Source organism: Coregonus clupeaformis, unplaced genomic scaffold (genome assembly GCF_020615455.1).
Source record: "Coregonus clupeaformis isolate EN_2021a unplaced genomic scaffold, ASM2061545v1 scaf1622, whole genome shotgun sequence".
Lineage (NCBI taxonomy): Eukaryota > Metazoa > Chordata > Actinopteri > Salmoniformes > Salmonidae > Coregonus > Coregonus clupeaformis.
The window spans coordinates 46,022-66,285 of record NW_025535076.1 but is presented as its reverse complement, the minus strand read 5'-3'; the positions used below and the strand labels follow the sequence as shown (position 1 = coordinate 66,285).

Genomic DNA, 20,264 nt, shown 5'->3' with positions numbered 1-20,264 from the left:
TTCCCCTCCTAGGAAAATATCAGGTAACTTCATGATGAAATCAGCTCTGCCTCTAATTAGTTATTTTGGAAGTGTTTCTTGGTAAGCCCTTTTGTTGGATTTTTGTCATTGTTGTAGAGCACCCCTCCTACTTTTCTCTGTTTGCTGTAGCGCAGAGGCCTACCTGAACTGAAATCAGCTCTCTGTTGTTGTTCAGCCTCCGGGTAGCTTCAGAGACATAAGGGTAAACATGGTTGTTCAGAGCTGAGGGGCACATTATTTGGAGGGGTGGGACACACCTGTCCTCTCCAGTAACCCTCTTTCACTGTGATAATGATCATGGGATGGGTGCAGTTGACAGGCTCTTCTCCTCTCTTACTGGGATCAGAGGAGAATGCGGGACAGGCAGCCTATTGAAATATTGGACTACATTGATCAATATCAGGACTCCTGCGTTTTCAGCTGTAGAGGGCGTGTTACACAGGCATGCTTTGTCTACCAGAGTCCCTGACAGTACAGGGATATTGTTACTTTTCTCCTGCACATAATCGTCCTTTGTGACTCCACTAGTTTCCTTCCACCAGGCCCTGTTATCATGTTCCATAGAGTTCTTACTGGTAAGTACTCCCTCACCCGTGTATATATACAGGGTATTGTTATATACATGTGCTTCAGTATGCAAGAAAGAGGCGTAATGGTCTGCTCACTGGAAAGTATAAGAACAAGTCACTGTACAGTACACAATGGCATACATGTTAAATAAGGGTTTCCTCTCCAGAGCAAACTACAAAGAATTGCCATTGAGAAGAGGCAACATAATTTGTTGTACTTTTGCTTTAAACGGCTGGTGTTTGGTGTCAGTATATTATAATGGAGTAATTCATATTTTATTGTATTTTATTCTTCAGTCCTTTCGGGTTTAATATTTTCATTTAATGGTAATTTCAGAAACCCTCTGAAACAATGGGTACAATTAAAGGACGTCTGTACAGTATGAGCATTTGATTTAGGACTTTCTGATGCGCACGTGCGTGCGCTGACAGGGTGGGTCTTTAGCTTGCTTGAACCCAATTGTGAAGCCAAGTTGTACCCGGTTACACCACATAGTACAGTATAATCACATCCCACTCTCTGTGCAGCCCTGTCATTACGGGCCAGAGAGCGACAAGAAGTGCTACTCTCTTTTGAAAGGCAGTGATCATATGCTGTCTCTACATGAGTAACTGCTCTCTACAGTGTATGTCACTAAATCACTGTTTTTGAGTCCCACTTTCTACTATACCAGTGCTTCTCGAGTGGAAATCCTTGCAAATGTCTCAGTTGGACAATACTCCTCTTCATCCGTCATTGATACCCTCTAGAGAATTGGAGGATTCTTGGGAAGAATCTGAGATAGAACCTCTAATTGGGCATACATATTAAAGACCACCACGACAGGGACAGGTAATGAGTGTTGTTAATGGAGAGGACGGGCCAAGAGAGGATGTCACACACTGAAGCCATCTGGTTTGTCACGTACGTGGGTGTCATGCACTCTCTCTTATTCATGCATTGCTCTTTTGTCCTTTCTCAATAAGGTAGGGATTAATCTTTCGTGGACGTGACAAACTTTTGCGCACATTTTACTTCTGGGTAACCGAGATTAGGTAGGGATATACTTAGTGGCCAAGCTAACAGAGTTGGCAGATGATACAGCCGCAAAAGGAACGTCAATTGAATAATATTGGATGGCAATCCCTAAGCAGTATTCCGCATAGCTTTGGCTGATTTACCATTCATTCTGTGAAATAAGAAGAACACAGACGGTAGGAGTCAAAGTACTGGCAGCAATCAGCGACATAAAAATGTGCTCCATGGCAGCTATGCAGTTTATTAAGCTCTTTTGTCAATAGGAGAATAAGTAGTATCTATTGCTTTCCCTTCCAGAGTCCTCCCCCTCTGTCCCTTTCTCTCTTTCAATCCTCCTTTATAATAATATATTATATATGACAATCACAGGTGTCTGTTTCACAGAGTCAATTTTCCACCCGCAATTATGTAAGAGGCCGGTTGTAATTACATAATGCTTTGTCTGAGGTGGAGACAACAGGGAAAAAGCAGAGGGAGATGCACTGTGGGTATGAAGAGGTGAGACCTTTAGTCTTCTTGGTCTTGTTATTCAAGCCACACCGTGAACAAAGCAGTGAGGTGTGTGGACAAATAGTCACGTTGTGACAGGCATGTTGTCATGTTTTATGCTACGTTCCACTATTCACCTCGTATTTGCATTTTACTAAGGTAGCGCACAGTGAAATTCTAATTACATAATAATTACATAATAACTAAGCTTTTGTTTGTCTGGAGTTCACTTAAACCAGCACTGTTTAGTACCATTGTGCACCAGCTACTGTAGTTGATTGCAATTGAATTCCTCATAGTCCAGACCTGGGTATTCTTTCCTTGCTGTAGCTTGCAATGGCATCATCAGCATTGGACGTCATAGGCATTATGTAACATTACCATGGTTCTACCCTCCTGCTGCTCAGTCTATAAACCACTACGATTAAATGACATTGTCCATTCAGTCATACAGTACCAAACTCTTTCATCTTACAGTAAACCAGTGTTGACACCTTTGCATTTGATGTCATATGTCACCTTTGCATTTTATGTTAATGAGGCACAATCTTGTCAAGGAAACTTCAGGGGATTTATGGTACATTTCCAACCAGTCATCATCTGCAGTGGGATGGGATTTACAACCGTACAGGGCGGACGTAAGAGCTGTAGAGAGGCTTCAGAGAGGCAGTAAAAGTCCTGAGGCAGCCATTTGAAGCAGCGCTAACAGCCCCCTCCTGCCAGGTGTTTGCGTTGCTATGGCACTTTGTTTTAACTATCATTAGCTACAAGAGTGAGAGGAAGCCATGGTATACCTGAAGTATTTAATGTATGGCCTGACACATGTAAGGACTGGGAATATGATGTATGACATATGAAGTCCAAAGCGCATTGGTGAAATTCGTGTTGTGTTTCAACCTGTTTTAGCCACGTTCTATCATCTTGTCTTGTTGCCACTTTCATCTTGTCCTGTTTTAGTCACACTTCCATCTTGTCTTGTTGCTACAAAGAGTAATTGGTGAGAATATATGCCAGTGAGAGTCGTGCTGTGCTGTATAATGACAAAACAGCTATGCTCCTGGACAAAGACAAAATGAAGAAATCTAACAGTGTCCTCATCTGATCTCATCTCTGGTCCTGCTGCTGTTTCTGCCAAATGTTGCCCCTGTCTGTATTCTAATTGACCAGGGAATTATAGGTAATCACCAAGCTACTTGAAGCCACTCGACAAGTGATGGCTTCATCAGACCCGGGTGAAGAGTCATTTCCAGTTAGAATGTGCTCCTAATTAGGGATAATAAGCTCACTTTAAGAAATACAGAACTGTCAGCTTCAACTGTCCCTGTCCCTCCTCATCTCATTGACTTATTTTAGAGGGGCACTTGCATCAATACCAGGCGAGTCTTGAACAAGGTCACTGCTTTTTAAAACAGCCACTGTTACAGCTCTGGTCTGGAGCAAAAAATTAACAAATGGTCAAATAACAGAAAGTGAGTGGTGCACAAGTGATTACTAAATATTTCCCTCTGTTAGCATGTCAAACGGGTAAGGAGAGATGGGTAAACATGAGGCATAAATTCAATATGACCTGCCTTAGGCCACATATCACAGGATTTTGAGAAATTAAACACATCCAGGATTCAACACAGGAATTAATTATATCAGTGGGTGTTAAACAGTACTCATTACAATGTAAGCATACAAACAAATATACACTGAAAACCTGGGGGATAGCCTACTTGACAAAAGAAGGGTTCAGAAATACCTCTGCAGCAGTGGCGGCTCCTGAAAAAATTCTCAGGAGGGGCAATTTTTCTGATGATTTAGGTGACCTACACACATTTAAAAAAAGATATGTCCAGCAACAACATGAAGACAGGGGCAGCATATAAGTCAATACCAGAAGCATTTATTGACTGATCTCAAAAGTGTTGGCTTACCAGGGTTGGTGGAGCCCTCAGTTTCATCTTTGCCTCGCAAAGCTAACTCAAACACTCCGCAAAACTTCACACACTGGATTAGCCGGCTGAGGATGTGGCGGTTCTTGCTAATGTCGTAGTAAATATATTTGTTATAGTGAATATGGAATATGATATGTTGAGTAAAATGTTGTGCTAAGATCTATTTAGGTCAGGAGCTGGTTATAAGTTCTGTTCCTATCCAATAACAATGGACAAAAAGGGTCCTATCTTGTCAGCCTTGTCAGCAGGTGGCCAAGGACAACACCCACGCCATAGGCCTCTCAGTTCTTCCAACTCACGAGTTCTTGCTCTGAGGACACACACACACACAAACACACACACACACACATCATCACTGTTAAACACACACACACACACACACACATCATCACTGTTAAACACACACACACAAAAATCCCCTCTCTTAGGCTGAACATTTGAAGACAGAGAACCCGACTCAGAGCCAATGCAACAGTGACAGTAGCCTGCAGGGGGACCTCGCCAACTCATCAGGACCAATCAGAAGATCAGAACTACTAGATTGAACCTACTTCATTTATTGCATAAAATGTCTGCACACAATGTTTCGGGGCTCTCTTCAGATAATAATAATAATAATAATAATAATATATGCCATTTAGCAGACGCTTTTATCCAAAGCGACTTACAGTCATGCGTGCATACATTTTTGTGTATGGGTGGTCCCGGGGATCGAACCCACTACCTTGGCGTTACAAGCACCATGCTCTACCAGCTGAGCTACAGAAAGTGGATACTCATGGATGCGCATTGCAATTGTAAAATGTCAACACAATTGGAGACACCACGTCATTTTTGGAGACATGTTATTGACAGTAAACTATTGTAGATGCGACTGCTAACTAACTAAAACATTTTAGCTGGCTAGCTAATCATCTTAGCTAAATGTGGGGCAAACAATTCAGTTATTTACCGTTAATTTGAGGGATTGGGGTGAAAGAAATCGAGTTACATAGTGATACTTTACGATATACTGTATTGACAATATCGCAATATTTTAGCGCTAGTTGGCTGTACCTGCACCAAAAACACCATTATTGTTCCTTCATAGCTTGTTCTCAATCTTTTCACATTGGGAGCCAATTTGTTTTCAGCACTTTTATTTCCATGACTGATCAAAACTCGTTCTCATGGCTTTCTGATCCCTCTGCAACAGACATATGGTGCGCAATAAAATCACAGTATCGAATCGCAATACGTATAGAATCATGAGACTCGCAATGCTGATGCATATATCTTATCGTGAGGTTCCTGGCAATTCCCAGCCCAAGTTCATTTGCCACAACAAATCTCTTCGCTAGCAAACGCGATGTCTTCTCCAAAACGGCAATGTGTCTCCAGCAATGTTTACTTTTTTGACGTTCTATGGCATCTCCACTTTCCAAGCATATATGACCACATGTAATATTTTGGTAAGTGATGCAAATAGTGAACTATGTAGGGCCAGGATGTAAAATATATGTAGCTGCAGCAATTTCTCTTATCTGATATGGTAAGTAATGGGGCTTAATTTATAGCTCCCTAAGAGTTTGACGAACGGGTCCGTGAACGCGATTCCAGATATATTTACCTCTGAATAAACTGCCTTTATTACACCATATCCACATCCAGTAAACTTGTGATTATCAACACTAACCTCATCGTTGTGGCGGCGGACAGCTAGCCTGTATCCCTCGTCATCCAGTTGAGTGAGTGGCAATGTCTTTTTTCGTTCAGACCAATTTTTTGGAAAATCCTCGGGTGTAGGACTTTCCGCCTTTAGTAGAAACCTGTTGAATTATTAAATTTGGTCTGGGAGGTCCTAATTGTTTCGTTGCCAATTTATCTCCATTTGTTCGCGACAAAAAGGAACTTCTTTCAAACAATCCACTCTTTTCTCAGTTACGTTCATGGTTACGTAACGTATGACGAAAGCGCGTAAGTGCAAGCCCACAGACACCCATTGAGATTGTATTGAAGGCTCTGAAATTTGAAAAAAATAGATTTTACATGGGAGTCTATTACAGACTTCTGGGCGATTTTCAACCTGACTGAAATCGCCCCAAAAGGGGGGGGAGCCATTTGAAGCACGACTTTAGCCTGATTCGACATTTAGTGGCAGTGTGGCACTGTGGCAGATCAGACGTATAGATTACAACACTGATAACTACTGTTGCCGTGATATAATTGATTAGAAAAAAAATCCCTTCCTTTTCCCGTTTGGCAGTGCGTCGCCCATATCGCCCTATTGAACAGGCCGCCCCTGCTCTGCAGGTTACATTCTGTTCATATACTGTTTTGAAATTACATAATATCACACCACACACAGTTAACAACACCTTCACACAAAAGAATGAGTGTAATGCATCATGAGGCAGGTTTTTACAAATCAGGGCACATAAACAGTCCCTGAAGGAGGGGACAGAGAGTAAAATGGTAACATTAGCTGGGAATCTGGAGGAAATGGTGGTGAGAAAGAACCACAAGAATGGAAATATTTTCCAGGATCAGGTGGCCTCTGTCCCCCTGAAGTGCTGTTAAAGACCATGGCATAAACATCTTCATTATTGCTCCCTCTTGAAAGCCACCAGAGCTGCATAAAGATCCAGATCATCTGTTTACAGTGACACTGTGATTTGCTTGACTGAGTAATAACAGGCTTAGTGATCCATCCCCTCAGTGGAGGTGGTCAAATCAGGTAACCAGGTGTGAACTGAATCCGGCCTAGTGATCAGAGACTAAAATCAGCTCCGCACAAGAAGTGTAAACTGTCATTGTCAATCGTCTCTCAAGATAAATGTGTTCTTTAATTCATGTCTTTAAATCCTGCAAAATAGGAGGTCATTATTATGCAACTAGGCAACTCATTTTAGCCTGTGATCACTCAATTATGTTATCCAACTCAATCAAACTAACTCTCATACTTTCTGGTCATGGTAGTGGATCTGAACCTGACACCCTGCTGCATAAATGAGGCCTGGCTGTGAGCTGAGACAGCTCGGTTCACCGCAGCACTATATCAGAGTAGCGTCCTCTGGCTGACACACTCAGCCAGCCAGCCACACTACACCACTCCTCTCGTCACACACACACACACACACACACACACACACGTGTGCGCGCGCACACACACACACACACACACACACACACACACACACACAGTCAGTATATCACTGCACTCAAGAACACACTGCTGCATCAGGCCAGACAAGGACAGCAGGGCGTCCAATTTATTAATTACTAAACTTAGCTAACATTAGATAGTTAATCCAGAGATTCTTACCTTTGCCTCGATTCGGCAGTCTCGTCCAGATCATCATGGCATTTGTCACATTAGCAGGTAATTAGCATTTCATTTTTGGGGGGTAAATACAGGCGAATATATTGATAAAAGTCACCTAGAGAGATTTACACGGTTATCAAAATGTCACACCAGGGTAAGCCTACACGAAACACAGACCTTATTTTAAGTGTTTGTCACGTTCGTTTAATGACGGGTCAGACCAAGGCGCAGCGTGATATGTGTACATGTTTATTTTAACTATTAAACACCACAACAAAACAACAAACTAAACAAAACGTGAAGTCCTAAGGTAGACACAAAACTAACCTTACACGGAACAAGATCCCACAACTAGACAGTGCCAATAGGCTGCTTAAGTATGGCCCCCAATCAGAGACAACGAGCGACAGCTGCCTCTGATTGGGAACCACACCGGCCAACATAGATCCACACATACTAGAACTAAACATAGAAAAAGCACAACAAGGAATATACACACCCTGACTCAACATATAAGCGTCCCCTGAGTCAGGGCGTGACAGTGTTTCTAAAATCCCCTATGGGAAAAATGAATGGTGGAAAAACGATTGGAACCATTTCCTTGTTTGACCGCTAGGTTTTATGGGTATTATGACTGATACTGTGGTACTCTATACCCAAAATAATAATTAAAACAAAGTGGGTAGTAGAGAACATGTCTACCATTTAGGCTACCCTCACTTCTTGGACAGGCCAAAGCCTTAGATATGCAGTTTTAGAAACTGTTCTTCGTCCTGTGAGCATTACATGGCAACATGGGAATTTTGATAGCGCATAGGGCTGCGGGCCAGAAGGTTGTGGGTTCACAGATGACCGTGGACAAGAGTAGGGGTGGAAAGATTCCATTTATAGTAAAAGCATTGCATGAATCTATCATCAAATTTGTAGGTCCGAGAAAAAACGTGCTTTTATAAACATTTCATGCAATTCTACGTAATAATACATATTTTTTGTACAACACAAATTACCGACATTACAGGCTAAGAATGGACGGAGAGATAGGCCTATGTGTTCATTTTATCATATTTGTTTCCCTAAAAGCTGTCTGTGTTTAAACATCTTCTATTGTACAGAAAGTGAAAATCTTAATCAATTGATAGTGACAGAATTAGATGACTTCCCAAGCAAAGTCAGCCTTTGAATGTCAAACAAACGAAACCATGATATCCCCATATGCATCAGTCATGCCTTTCCCATGTATTTTACAGCTTGTTTCTAGCATAAAGCATTGCGAACCAAAGCGCTGTTAGAGATAATCAGTTCAGTTTTATTTTCTTCAACATTTTCTTAAATCTTAAACTGCTATTTCCTTTAATAAAAGGTAGGCCTATGGCATACCTTCTCATACCCCCTTCAATTCGAGTCTTGGTTTTAACTTAACAGTCCTTCACTGACATGGAGGTAGGCTATTTAAAGAGTGCATGGTGGGTGGAGGAATTGACCAACAAATCTATAGATATACAGTGGGGAAAAAAAGTATTTAGTCAGCCACCAATTGTGCAAGTTCTCCCACTTAAAAAGATGAGAGAGGCCTGTAATTTTCATCATAGGTACACGTCAACTATGACAGACAAATTGAGAGAAAAAAAATCCAGAAAATCACATTGTAGGATTTTTAATGAATTTATTTGCAAATTATGGTGGAAAATAAGTATTTGGTCACCTACAAACAAGCAAGATTGCTGGCTCTCACAGACCTGTAACTTCTTCTTTAAGAGGCTCCTCTGTCCTCCACTCGTTACCTGTATTAATGGCACCTGTTTGAACTTATTATCAGTATAAAAGACACCTGTCCACAACCTCAAACAGTCACACTCCAAACTCCACTATGGCCAAGACCAAAGAGCTGTCAAAGGACACCAGAAACAAAATTATAGACCTGCACCAGGCTGGGAAGACTGAATCTGCAATAGGTAAGCAGCTTGGTTTGAAGAAATCAACTGTGGGAGCAATTATTAGGAAATGGAAGACATACAAGACCACTGATAATCTCCCTCGATCTGGGGCTCCACGCAAGATCTCACCCCGTGGGGTCAAAATGATCACAAGAACGTTGAGCAAAAATCCCAGAACCACACGGGGGGACCTAGTGAATGGCCTGCAGAGAGCTGGGACCAAAGTAACAAAGCCTACCATCAGTAACATACTACGCCGCCAGGGACTCAAATACTGCAGTGCCAGACGTGTCCCCCTGCATAAGCCAGTACATGTCCAGGCCCGTCTGAAGTTTGCTAGAGTGCATTTGGATGATCCAGAAGAGGATTGGGAGAATGTCATATGGTCAGATGAAACCAAAATAGAACTTTTTGGTAAAAACTCAACTTGTGTTTGGAGGACAAAGAATGCTGAGTTGCATCCAAAGAACACCATACCTACTGTGAAGCATGGGGGTGGAAACATCATGCTTTGGGGCTGTTTTTCTGCAAAGGGACCAGGACGACTGATCCGTGTAAAGGAAAGAATGAATGGGGCCATGTATCGTGAGATTTTGAGTGAAAACCTCCTTCCATCAGCAAGGGCATTGAAGATGACTGGCTGGGTCTTTCAGCATGACAATGATCCCAAACACACCGCCCGGGCAACGAAGGAGTGGCTTCGTAAGAAGCATTTCAAGGTCCTGGAGTGGCCTAGCCAGTCTCCAGATCTCAACCCCATAGAAAATCTTTGGAGGGAGTTGAAAGTCCGTGTTGCCCAGCGACAGCCCCAAAACATCACTGCTATAGAGGAGATCTGCATGGAGGAATGGGCCAAAATACCAGCAACAGTGTGTGAAAACCTTGTGAAGACTTACAGAAAACGTTTGACCTGTGTCATTGCCAACAAAGGGTATATAACAAAGTATTGAGAAACTTTTGTTATTGACCAAATACTTATTTTCCACCATAATTTGCAAATAAATTCATTAAAAATCCTACAATGTGATTTTCTGGATTTTTCTTCCTCATTTTGTCTGTCATAGTTGACGTGTACCTATGATGAAAATTACAGGCCCCTCTCATCTATTTAAGTGGGAGAACTTGCACAATTGGTGGCTGACTAAATACTTTTTTCCCCCACTGTAGCAGCCTATAGCCTAATGTCTTCTGTCAAACAGGTAGGCCTACCTCATTTCTTAAATAGGAAGAAATATGCTCCAACACAAAGCCCTCTTTTTGTTAGTAAAGTCTAATTAAATGAGGACGGATGAAAATAATTATAACTACTCGAATGTATCTACTTTCAGCACCATGAGCTGTCCATTTCCGATTGATTGTGTAACATTTCCATTTCCATTGGAGATTTACACTTTCTACATGCCACTCAAAATACCCCCAAAGCTATGAGAAGAGTCAGCGAAAACCGAGGCTACTGCTTCTTTAAAAATGTAAAAAGAGGCGGGGATGAGTGCAGAGAACGTGGGGCAGTACCATCATGAATATTAATCAAGTGATTTGTTCCTTAGAGACAGAGCGCAGCTGGATGTCACTGATTTGATTGAACTAGAGGAGGACACCTCACACCATAATAACGCATATAAAATCTAAAATAGTATCTTAATAAGCACAACAACCTATTGAGTCGGGGGATGCATAACAAAATTATAGTTGTATAAGAGACAGCTCAGAACAGAGTAGCCTAAAATAGCTGCTGTCATCCGTTTTTAACATTTTAAACTATTTACCTTCTATTGCTTTTGTGAAAATATATTTTAACATAGAATTTAATTATAGTAATTGCACTTATGGACACCATTCTGGACAATTTCGCCCCGGATAAACTTTTCCCCAGTGCCAACCTGTTGGACCTTGAGGATTTGAATGAAGGGGATTTTCTCAACAATGTGGTATGTGCAGATGTTAATTTTTCTAGTCTACATATTATCAACACTTATCTTTACGCACATAGTGATTGACAAACTGTAATGCAACGTAAATTGTGTGTCGCTGTTATTCTCCAGATTTGTTGATCTATTATTCGGCTGTATGCCTATAGCCTATGCGATTAATGCTTCAATGTCTACGGTGTCAGCAGTGTTCTTCTGTCTCGATTGTGATAGATGTGTTTATTATGCTGTAATAACCTGATTTATGGATGAATTAAACTGTGAGTCTGCACTGCAAATATCCAATGCACGTCAGAGAAAGGTGCTGGGTTCGTCACATGCGTGTCTGAAACGATTACGAAAGATAAACAGCCGGCATGTATGCTACTGCTGTTTAATTTGCTTAGCTGTGTAATTCAGCAAATTCTCTTTCCCAATCGTGCCGGACCTAAAGTGGGCGTGTTACGTGTAGTTGATCCTGCTCATGCATCCGGCTTCAGTGCATTTGTAAAGACTGTTGTGACAGATGTGAAAACGATCACACTTTTATGATGGCCCTCAATAAATGACTCTGATCCAATTGAAGAGAATATTCCCCATTTCTTAGTTAAGTTAAATATTCAGCACATTACATACAGGGATCAAGAGTAAATGTCACTGGAAAATGACAAACTGTACCAAGACTAAACATCCCCACCACAAAGAGATGAAGTACAGAATTGTTACTAGGTGGTGGAAAACTGGACCAACCAATGGGCTATTACAGAAGTGGTGAGCAATCAGGAAAGGATCCCATTAGGCTTTGTATGTTCCATGATGACTCATTCTTCTGAGGAGAGAGTGGTGGTGGTTTGTATCTTTAACTACTCCCCAATGGGTCAATGTTTCATCATATCCAGGCACCTATATAAAGGCTATACAGAGGTTTAACTGGAAATGCTTCACACAGATGAATGGAAAATCATGTGACATAATGGCATTCACACTGAATCAGCACATCAGCTCAACTAGTAATGCACTTGGGACACTTGAGGATGAGGGTGCTCTCAATGGGGATTTGATAGACTTATAATGGACCCAGATGTCCCTCCACGCTGTGAGGGTATGTAGCAAGCCTGGCCCCTGGCCCTCAATGGCTTGATTGTGGTGGGGCCTTTCTAGGGGACAGAGACAGGGAGGAGAGGACCAGTCTGTCTTTAGTGTGAATAAATTCAGATTCTAGCAACTGACTGCCGTCTCAGTGCTGTATGAGAGTGAATGAGGCTCTGTGTGTGTGCAGTGAGCACCTCTCACCGGTCTGCCACTGCTTCCCCCTGCACAGCCCTCTGTTGAAGCCCCTCTGTAGGCAGAAGCGATGAGGTTCAGGCCGGGGCCTCTTCAGTGAAAGAACCCTTTTATACCTTTAAAGATTACAACAAAATGACACACTGACAGCCTTGGGGGAAGGGGAGGCAAGTAATAGGCAGTGTTTGTTTTACCAACTATTATCGGGGTTTAAATATAGGTGGGTCATTTAAGGATTTCAACTGTTTAAGTTTCTGTGTGCTACTTTTTTATTTATAGCTTGGAGTTAGAATTCCATGGCTGCCTTGGGGTTTTCGTATGCTGCCTTTGATGACACTCTTGCCAAGCACTTAAACACCCTACATTTTAGGTAATTGCATGGGTGGGTAAATCAGATAAGCTGCAGGCTATTGTGTAGCTGTTAAGATCAGAAAGTGTGGCCACATTACCGAGGATGCCTATGGTGTGGAGATTTGCATATTCTTGTGAGGGTGTTCATTCCTTTTGTATGGCTTACCGACTTTGTAATGAGTTTGCAGGTTATCTTCATATTTGGCAGTCTGGTCTATCCCACTGTATTTAAATTCCTATCAGATAAAAGGTCAGTACCATACTGTAGTTAACTACAGAAGTTAAATATTAACTTGCATGGATGCACACAATTGAACTGCACCTGCAAATGCCGCATTGCAAGTGTGTGTCTGTGTGTCTGTGTGGAAGAGGGGTGATCCCAGCTGGCAGGTGACTGGCCAACACACCTGGGGCCCACACAAGCCAGCGGCTAGTTCTGCTCATAGGTGATGGAGCGTGACTGGGCATGCCAAAAACTCCAGCAAGTCGGGGCCTTGCAGTCGAGACACACTAATGTAGAGTGGGGGTGGAAAGGAGATTTTGGCAGGGGGAGGGGGTAAAGGGCCCATCTAGCTGCATTCCTTCTCACTAGGTTCCTACAGGGACTCATTGCTCTGAGCTTCCTACTGCTGTTTTTGGAGCCAGTCCATAATGGATGGCTATGACAAAGTTATGTAATATTTTGAAAATTCATGCATGCATGCAAAAGAAGCCAGACAGAAACCAGTCTACCAAAATGGCTCTTAGATCTTCACAATCATTTACACTTTCTGCTACATGTGTTCTCTGCTAAGGAACATAAACCCCAGCTACAAACTTCCACTTTCAAGTGGTCAATAAAGTGATTCTACTCTATAACTTGATCAGGTGTGACAAATTCAGACAAAATGCTAGTATATAATAGTGTATCAGTCAGTGATTAGTTTTATTATAAATCAAGACGACATTGAATTTCCTGAGTGACCTAGTTACAGTTTTGACTTAAATCGGCTTAAAATCTATGGCAAGACTTAAAAATGGCTGTCTAGCAATGATCAACAACCAACTTGACAGAGCTTTAAAAATATTATAAGAATAATGGGCAAATATTGTACAATCCAGGTTAGCTCAGCTGGTTGAGCACGGCGCTTGTAACGCCAAGGTAGTGGGTTCGATCCCCAGGACCACCCATACACAAAAAATGTATGCATGCATGACTGTAAGTCACTTTGGATAAAAGTGTCTGCTAAATGGCATATTATTATTATTATTATTATTATATTATACCCAGAAAGACTCACAGCTGTAATCACTGCCAAAGATGATTCTAACATGTATTGACTCAAGGGGTTGAATACTTTATTTTCCATTAATCCAATGTTTTCTTTTCCAGTTTCTTTTCACTTTGACATTGCAGAGACATTGTGTAATCAAGGGGTGTGAATACTTTCTTAAGGCACTGTTCTGTAAATAATAATGTGTGTCTGTCATGGAAGGCTCAATAAAGAGAAACGTGATGAACTAAGATGTCATGAGAAAGATTAAGCATTCAAGGTGCTATTATCAGTCCTTCAACTGTGTCTCTGAGGTGAATAGCAAAGGTGTGGTGGTGCCTTTCAGTCAGGTGAAGAGCACACACCCTGGAAATAAGCGCTACATTTTGCAGGCTGTGATCAATTTAGAAAGCATGTACTGTCAAACCAGTCAGTGTTTTGTCTTTGGTGATGGTGCGTGCCTCATATATTGTCCTCACTGAATTGCTAAAAATGCCGGTCAAACTTGTTTAAAAAAAACATTTGCCCATGTCTATTGCTCTTAGAAGAATAACATCTGTAGGCCCATGAAAATGTGGATTTTAGAACATCTTAGAACCAGAAATGATGTGTTCTCTATCAATATACATTTGAAATAGATTACATAATGGAGCCTCCAGCTATATTATGGGCCTTTCCGAAATAGTATATTGATTTAGACATCTGAACAAATCTGAACTGGACCTAGCCTATAGCCTATTTTCAGGGCAGTTCCCCGGGACCACCCATACACAAAAAATGTATGCACGCACGACTGTAAGTCGCTTTGGATAAAAGCGTCTGCTAAATGGCATATTATTATTATTATTATTATTATGTACTTTATCTTATTTCTGCATGAGTATTTCCTTCACCCATTTCCTTCTCATCACATCCCTGAAGGTATCACTTTGTTTACCATCTTGTAATAAGAGGATCATGCCCATTGTAGTTGAAGTACCCACCCATCCTCCAAGCTTACAAAGAGTCAGATATCTGCAGCATTGTATCATAAGTCACCTTATGAATGTTAGCCTTGTGGTTTCCGACTAGCCTATATGGTACTAAATGGAACTGTGAGTTGTTTGGCTTATCGAGTGTCCAGAGACAAGTAGATATGTCTATTTAATCTATTTTATTTTGTATAATAGGCTGGTGGGCAGTTTTCTCAGTCTGTAAATCAGTCCACTGTTGTAGTGTCTGGTGACCAGCTCTGTAAATGAACAGAAGAAGACAGACTTAATCTGGAACACATTGTTAGGATGGAGCTTTCAGGGATAGATTTCAGGGAGAGGCATGCAGGACACATAGCAGGGACAGTTCTAGGCAAGTCTTTTTGTCATATCCACCTACACATCTCTATGACTGGCTGTACCTGTCAGACAAAACCTGTCTGAAAAGCCACATTCCATGTTATTAACCAAATGAAGTCAATTAGCTATCTGGCTCATTATTTGTTTATGACTTATGATTGGAAGGATTAGACTAAACAGGGTTGTTATCACCTTTGAATGACTGTCATACTGATATGAATTGGATTCAAATATAACCGTTGGATTCCTGTTCCCTGACCCATTTCGACCACAGTTAATTCATACCATGCCTCGCTGGTTCTCTCAGACTGAGTCAACATTGTGGACTGGTGTTAACCTTTGCTGGAACAAGGCTGTAGATTCTTTCAAAGCTTCCAATGGTAATTTTGATTATTCAAGAAGATAGTAATTGAAGTTCACACTTTAGTCTATTAAGTGCTTTAAGGTCCATTATCAGTCACAGTAAGTGCAACATGCAGTGAGAAATGGTCATTGTCTTGAGTGGGAGTCAATGGGAAAAGCAGCAACTAAATTACAGACTGCAGGACCAAGCTGAGCACAGGAAACTGGGGACAAACAGTCAGAGAGAGAATGGTTGGGACTGTGAGGTTGCAAGCTGGAGATAATATTGAGAAGTGATTAAAGTGACTTTAGTTTTGTAGTCCACTTGGTTGGCCACAGATGCCACAGCAAAGTACAACTCCAGACTCTCAGGACCCTGGAGCTTCAGTGAGAAGGTGATCCCCCTCAACAATAATATTTTCTGGGCTTCCTCTAATCTATCACAGACTCTAAATGGATCCAAACAGTCCCTTAAAGGTCAGGAAACCAGTCAGAGTGACACACAGAAGCCTGTCTCCAGTGGTTGTGGTTTTCAAACCCCTCTGCTTGCTAAAGAAAGCATCTGCACTGGAATTAAGAAACCAGGCCTTTCCACTCAGGGAAAGTGGGGGATGGGAGCTCATGGGTCTACTCTATACTTTAGGGTGCTCACTCGCTGCTCATGCAGAGGGGAATTCAAGCCATGGGACTGCTGACTGCTGGCTGCTGCCTTAACCTAAACACTAGATGAATAAATTAAAGTGAGGAGCAGGAGTCAGTGAGTGTCAAGTCTGGTTGATTTGAGAGCTTCAGAAATACCAGTGATTACATGCATAATACAGTATGTCAAGCAGTATGTAAATTGTGTCTAATACACTTATGTCATTTTGTTGGACCTCATTGTAATTCTGATTTAAATGGAAGCGCTACTTCCAAATGTCTTCCTCAAACAGCAGGTAGTAGATGAGAATCAGGGGATGTGGAGTACATTCAAAACCTCCCTGCACCTTTATCCTAAGGGCTTCAGGTGTGTACACTTTAGCATTATGCACATCAATAGTAAATTGTAAAGCATCAGATGCATATCAGGCTAATCTTGTAGCATCTGGTCCAATTTGGGAGCCAGCGGCAATGTGACAAGCGAAGACATGTGACCAGGCCCTTAAAGTTGCAGATGTGAACATTTGGAGGCAGCAGTCTCAAGTCCAAATGTTTGCACTTACTTAAGAGGTTTTCATTGGAGGTCAGATTAGGTCAAGCTGTCAAAAGTGAACTTTATGGATCACAGCTGATTTGAATGCATATGCTTTTTCGCTTGGCATTTCCTCCTCTCTTGTACTAATGTAGCATGTTTCTTCTAGATATTCTTCCTGTATGTCAAACTTAACGTAGCCCAGATCACAACAGTCATATTGTGCTCATGTTCTCTGTTGATTTTCAGTTTTTAACTGCATCCTTAAGCACCATTTTTCAAATAATAATTGTTCTTATAAATATGCTAATATGCTGCTTCTATTCTTTCTCCTCTCACAACAACAAGGGCAAATCTCCACAGACCAGCCACATTTGAGCTGCATAACAGTAATTCCTGTAGATCTGAGAGTCTAGCAGCTTTCTTGGCTTGGGCCCCCGGCCCAAACTTTTATTGGCCGATTTATTTTTCCTTTTACAAACGCACATTTTCTCCTGCTGCTGAGCTGCTCCATGCGAACCTTGCACTCCAGTTTTCCTTCTGCAAGTGCCTGGCTAATTTGCATGCTTTGCTCTGGTTGGTCACAGAGCTGACATAGTTTTTGTATCACCAGAAGGAATGCTGAGAAGCACATTGGTATTACTATGAGCTGCTTGACTTCAGTGCAGCGTTTACTATTTCTACTGCTAAGACATTTATTTATGCTTTCTTTTCACCAAATGTGATACTGTGTGCCAGGAGAGAGTGCAATACTTGATATGATTATGCCTCACTAGAAATACTAGCACCACTTCAATGATAAGAGGGTAGGTTTATAGGGCTTATTTAGTGTGTGGTAGAATGTCTAGAATGTTGCAGATAGATATGCTAACATTCCACCCTTTCTGAACAAGCCAAACAAAACACTTTCCTTGTTTGCAATCACAGTTAGTACAATACTCCCAAGAATTCTGTACATTTATCCCTGTGCCTGTGGTTTCTGAAAAGACACAATTTGGTTTCCAAATTCATAACTGCAGAGGTCTTCCTGCATCTATTATCATAGTTTGCTTTAAAGGGCAAAGTGTTTAGACAGGCTGCTAGGTATCTGCACAGACAAAGCTCCGGAGCCTAATTGCTCAGGCGGTGATGTAGAGTAGGGAGTCGAGTTTCTCTGGAGCATTTTAACCTCTTCGGTTCCTTATAGCATAGTGGTCTATCTTTCTCTCTCTCAGCCACAGAGAGTTTTAATGAGAGGGCTTCCAGAAAGAGTAGCACCCAGCAGCCCTTCCCCCTCTAGGGGGCTTCCTGTCTGTCCAGACCTGTACCAGCTGCCCCAGATGGAGAGATGGGCCAGCGAGGGCTGAGGGAACATCTGGGGCAGCAGAAAGGGTCTTTTCTCCACCCCAGACAGGGAAGATATGTTTCCCTCAAGGTGCTTAAGTGTGTTTCTCTTCCCATCCCATTCTGACAGACCACTGTAATTATTGTCTGCCATCATCACCGCTAAAATGATAGACGAGAGAAGAACTTGAGTGCCAAAACTATAATGAATTCTCATGACCTGTTTGCTGTTCAAAAAGCAAGCTTTCTCTGTCTCATTCTAAGCTGAGAATCAAAATGTTCCCTCAATCATTTTGCATGCAATTACCATCTTGGTATGACTTGGTGTACTTCAAAGCCTGCTGTGTGGTGCTTTAGCCACAACATAATTAGCAATCTAGAGACAATTTCATATGATGGGCAACTCCCAAAGAACTGTGATATTTTTGGCTTTCCTGCTTACATTTCTAGTGGGTTCATGTGCAAACAATTGTCATTGTAACTCCACCAAGAAAAAGTGTAATGTTATTTTTATTACGTCCCAAATATGACCCAAATTCAATAATTGGGTCTCCTTAAAAGGCTATTTAAGTGCCATGAGGGAGAAAAGGCCACTCTGTCTGCCTCTGAAATTCCACATCCTGGTCTCTGGGGTGCTGAGGACAAGGCCATTTGAGGGCTTGCATCAGCAACGGTTGCATCATCATCACCATCACAGACTGAACCAGAGTACCGAGAAACTCTAGCACAGGAGCATGCGCTGAAGTGATATTGTGTGACTTTATGAAATAGTTTTCAATTTGTTTGTGTATTTGTTTGTTTTGAAACGGCGTGTTCATTTTCAAAGGAGCTAACTCCCCAAACCAAATTTCAAATTTGCTTCGGAAATTCTGGCAGTGATCCAACCGAATGAGGCTACAACCTGCAGCCCGCAAAACCAACCATTTATCTGGTTAATATACACATTGTGATTGTGTTTGTCTTTTCCAACCACTATAATGGCCATCTTGTTCTTGGCTTGGTAGTGAAACATATCACTCAGTTCAATCTGGATTATCTTGGTCCGCAAGCACATCCGCCACACACAGTGCACAACAGGAACCTCCTGCTGTAGATGAAAGGTTCTGGGTGGGACTGTTTATTCTGTTGCGCACTCAGCCATAGTGGTTAGTGTGCCTGCTGACGGCAATGGTGTTGCATCAATAAATAAGCCGGATCATCTAGTATTGCCAGTGTGCCTTTCTTTAGCATATGCTGCTCTCGACTGACATCAGCTCTATTTAATGGTGTTTGATATCCGGTTAAGTTTTGTGTACATAGATAATGTAGGAGCAAACTAAGGAGAGTGAGCCTTTTATGGACTCCCTTGCACTTTATCCCAATCCTTATCATGAGAACATGACAAGTAGGGTGAATGTGTAGTACTGATTGGAATTGATTCACCTCCACTAGGAAGATCATCTCAAAAGGTCTAACACTGTTAGGCCTAAATACTATCAACAAATGTAGATATTTTGTTTGTATGATGATACAGCCTTCTGTGGAAACACACACATGGCCAGGGCTTGATCTATGTTGGTTTTCCTGTCACAGAATTCACAATGTTTAGGTGTGTGAGAGGCCCAGCACATGGTGAAACAGGGATGTCTTTGGTGCTGTAGGCAGCGTACTTTGCGTTCTGTTTGACAGCTGTGCAGCTCTCATGCCTGGGTTACAGGTCACACCTCAGACACTCCCCTCTACAGCAAACAAACTGCCCCACAGGTCGCTGTACTGTGAATAGTTGCACATGTCTCATACTTGTAAAGGTATACAACTCACATACTGTACATTGGTGAGGGACATGAACAACTTTCATCTCTTTGATAAGAGATGGAGTGATGGTGGCTCTGGAATTCTATTCACTGTGATTAATGTCAACCTACCTTCAAATCCATACGCAGAAGCAAGCATTAATGTGCAATTGATGTAATTAAAGATGTAGATATGTTCAAATGAAACACAAATCTCCACAAATTTTCTTATTTTCAGGGTGATTCAACATGTCT

The 20,264-nt window shown here is 41.7% G+C and overlaps 1 protein-coding gene across 1 annotated transcript in view; it reads left to right on the top strand.

The window, feature by feature from the left end:
* Positions 1–10,868: 10,868 nt before the first annotated feature.
* Positions 10,869–20,264, top strand: part of LOC121573309 (cyclic AMP-responsive element-binding protein 3-like protein 1) — a 32,450-nt gene continuing 23,054 nt past the window's right edge. Inside the window, exon 1 of the mRNA XM_041885184.2 lies at positions 10,869–11,203. Coding sequence (XP_041741118.1) covers positions 11,102–11,203 — 102 coding nt within the window. The 5' untranslated portion in view covers positions 10,869–11,101. The remainder of the gene's footprint in view (positions 11,204–20,264) is intronic.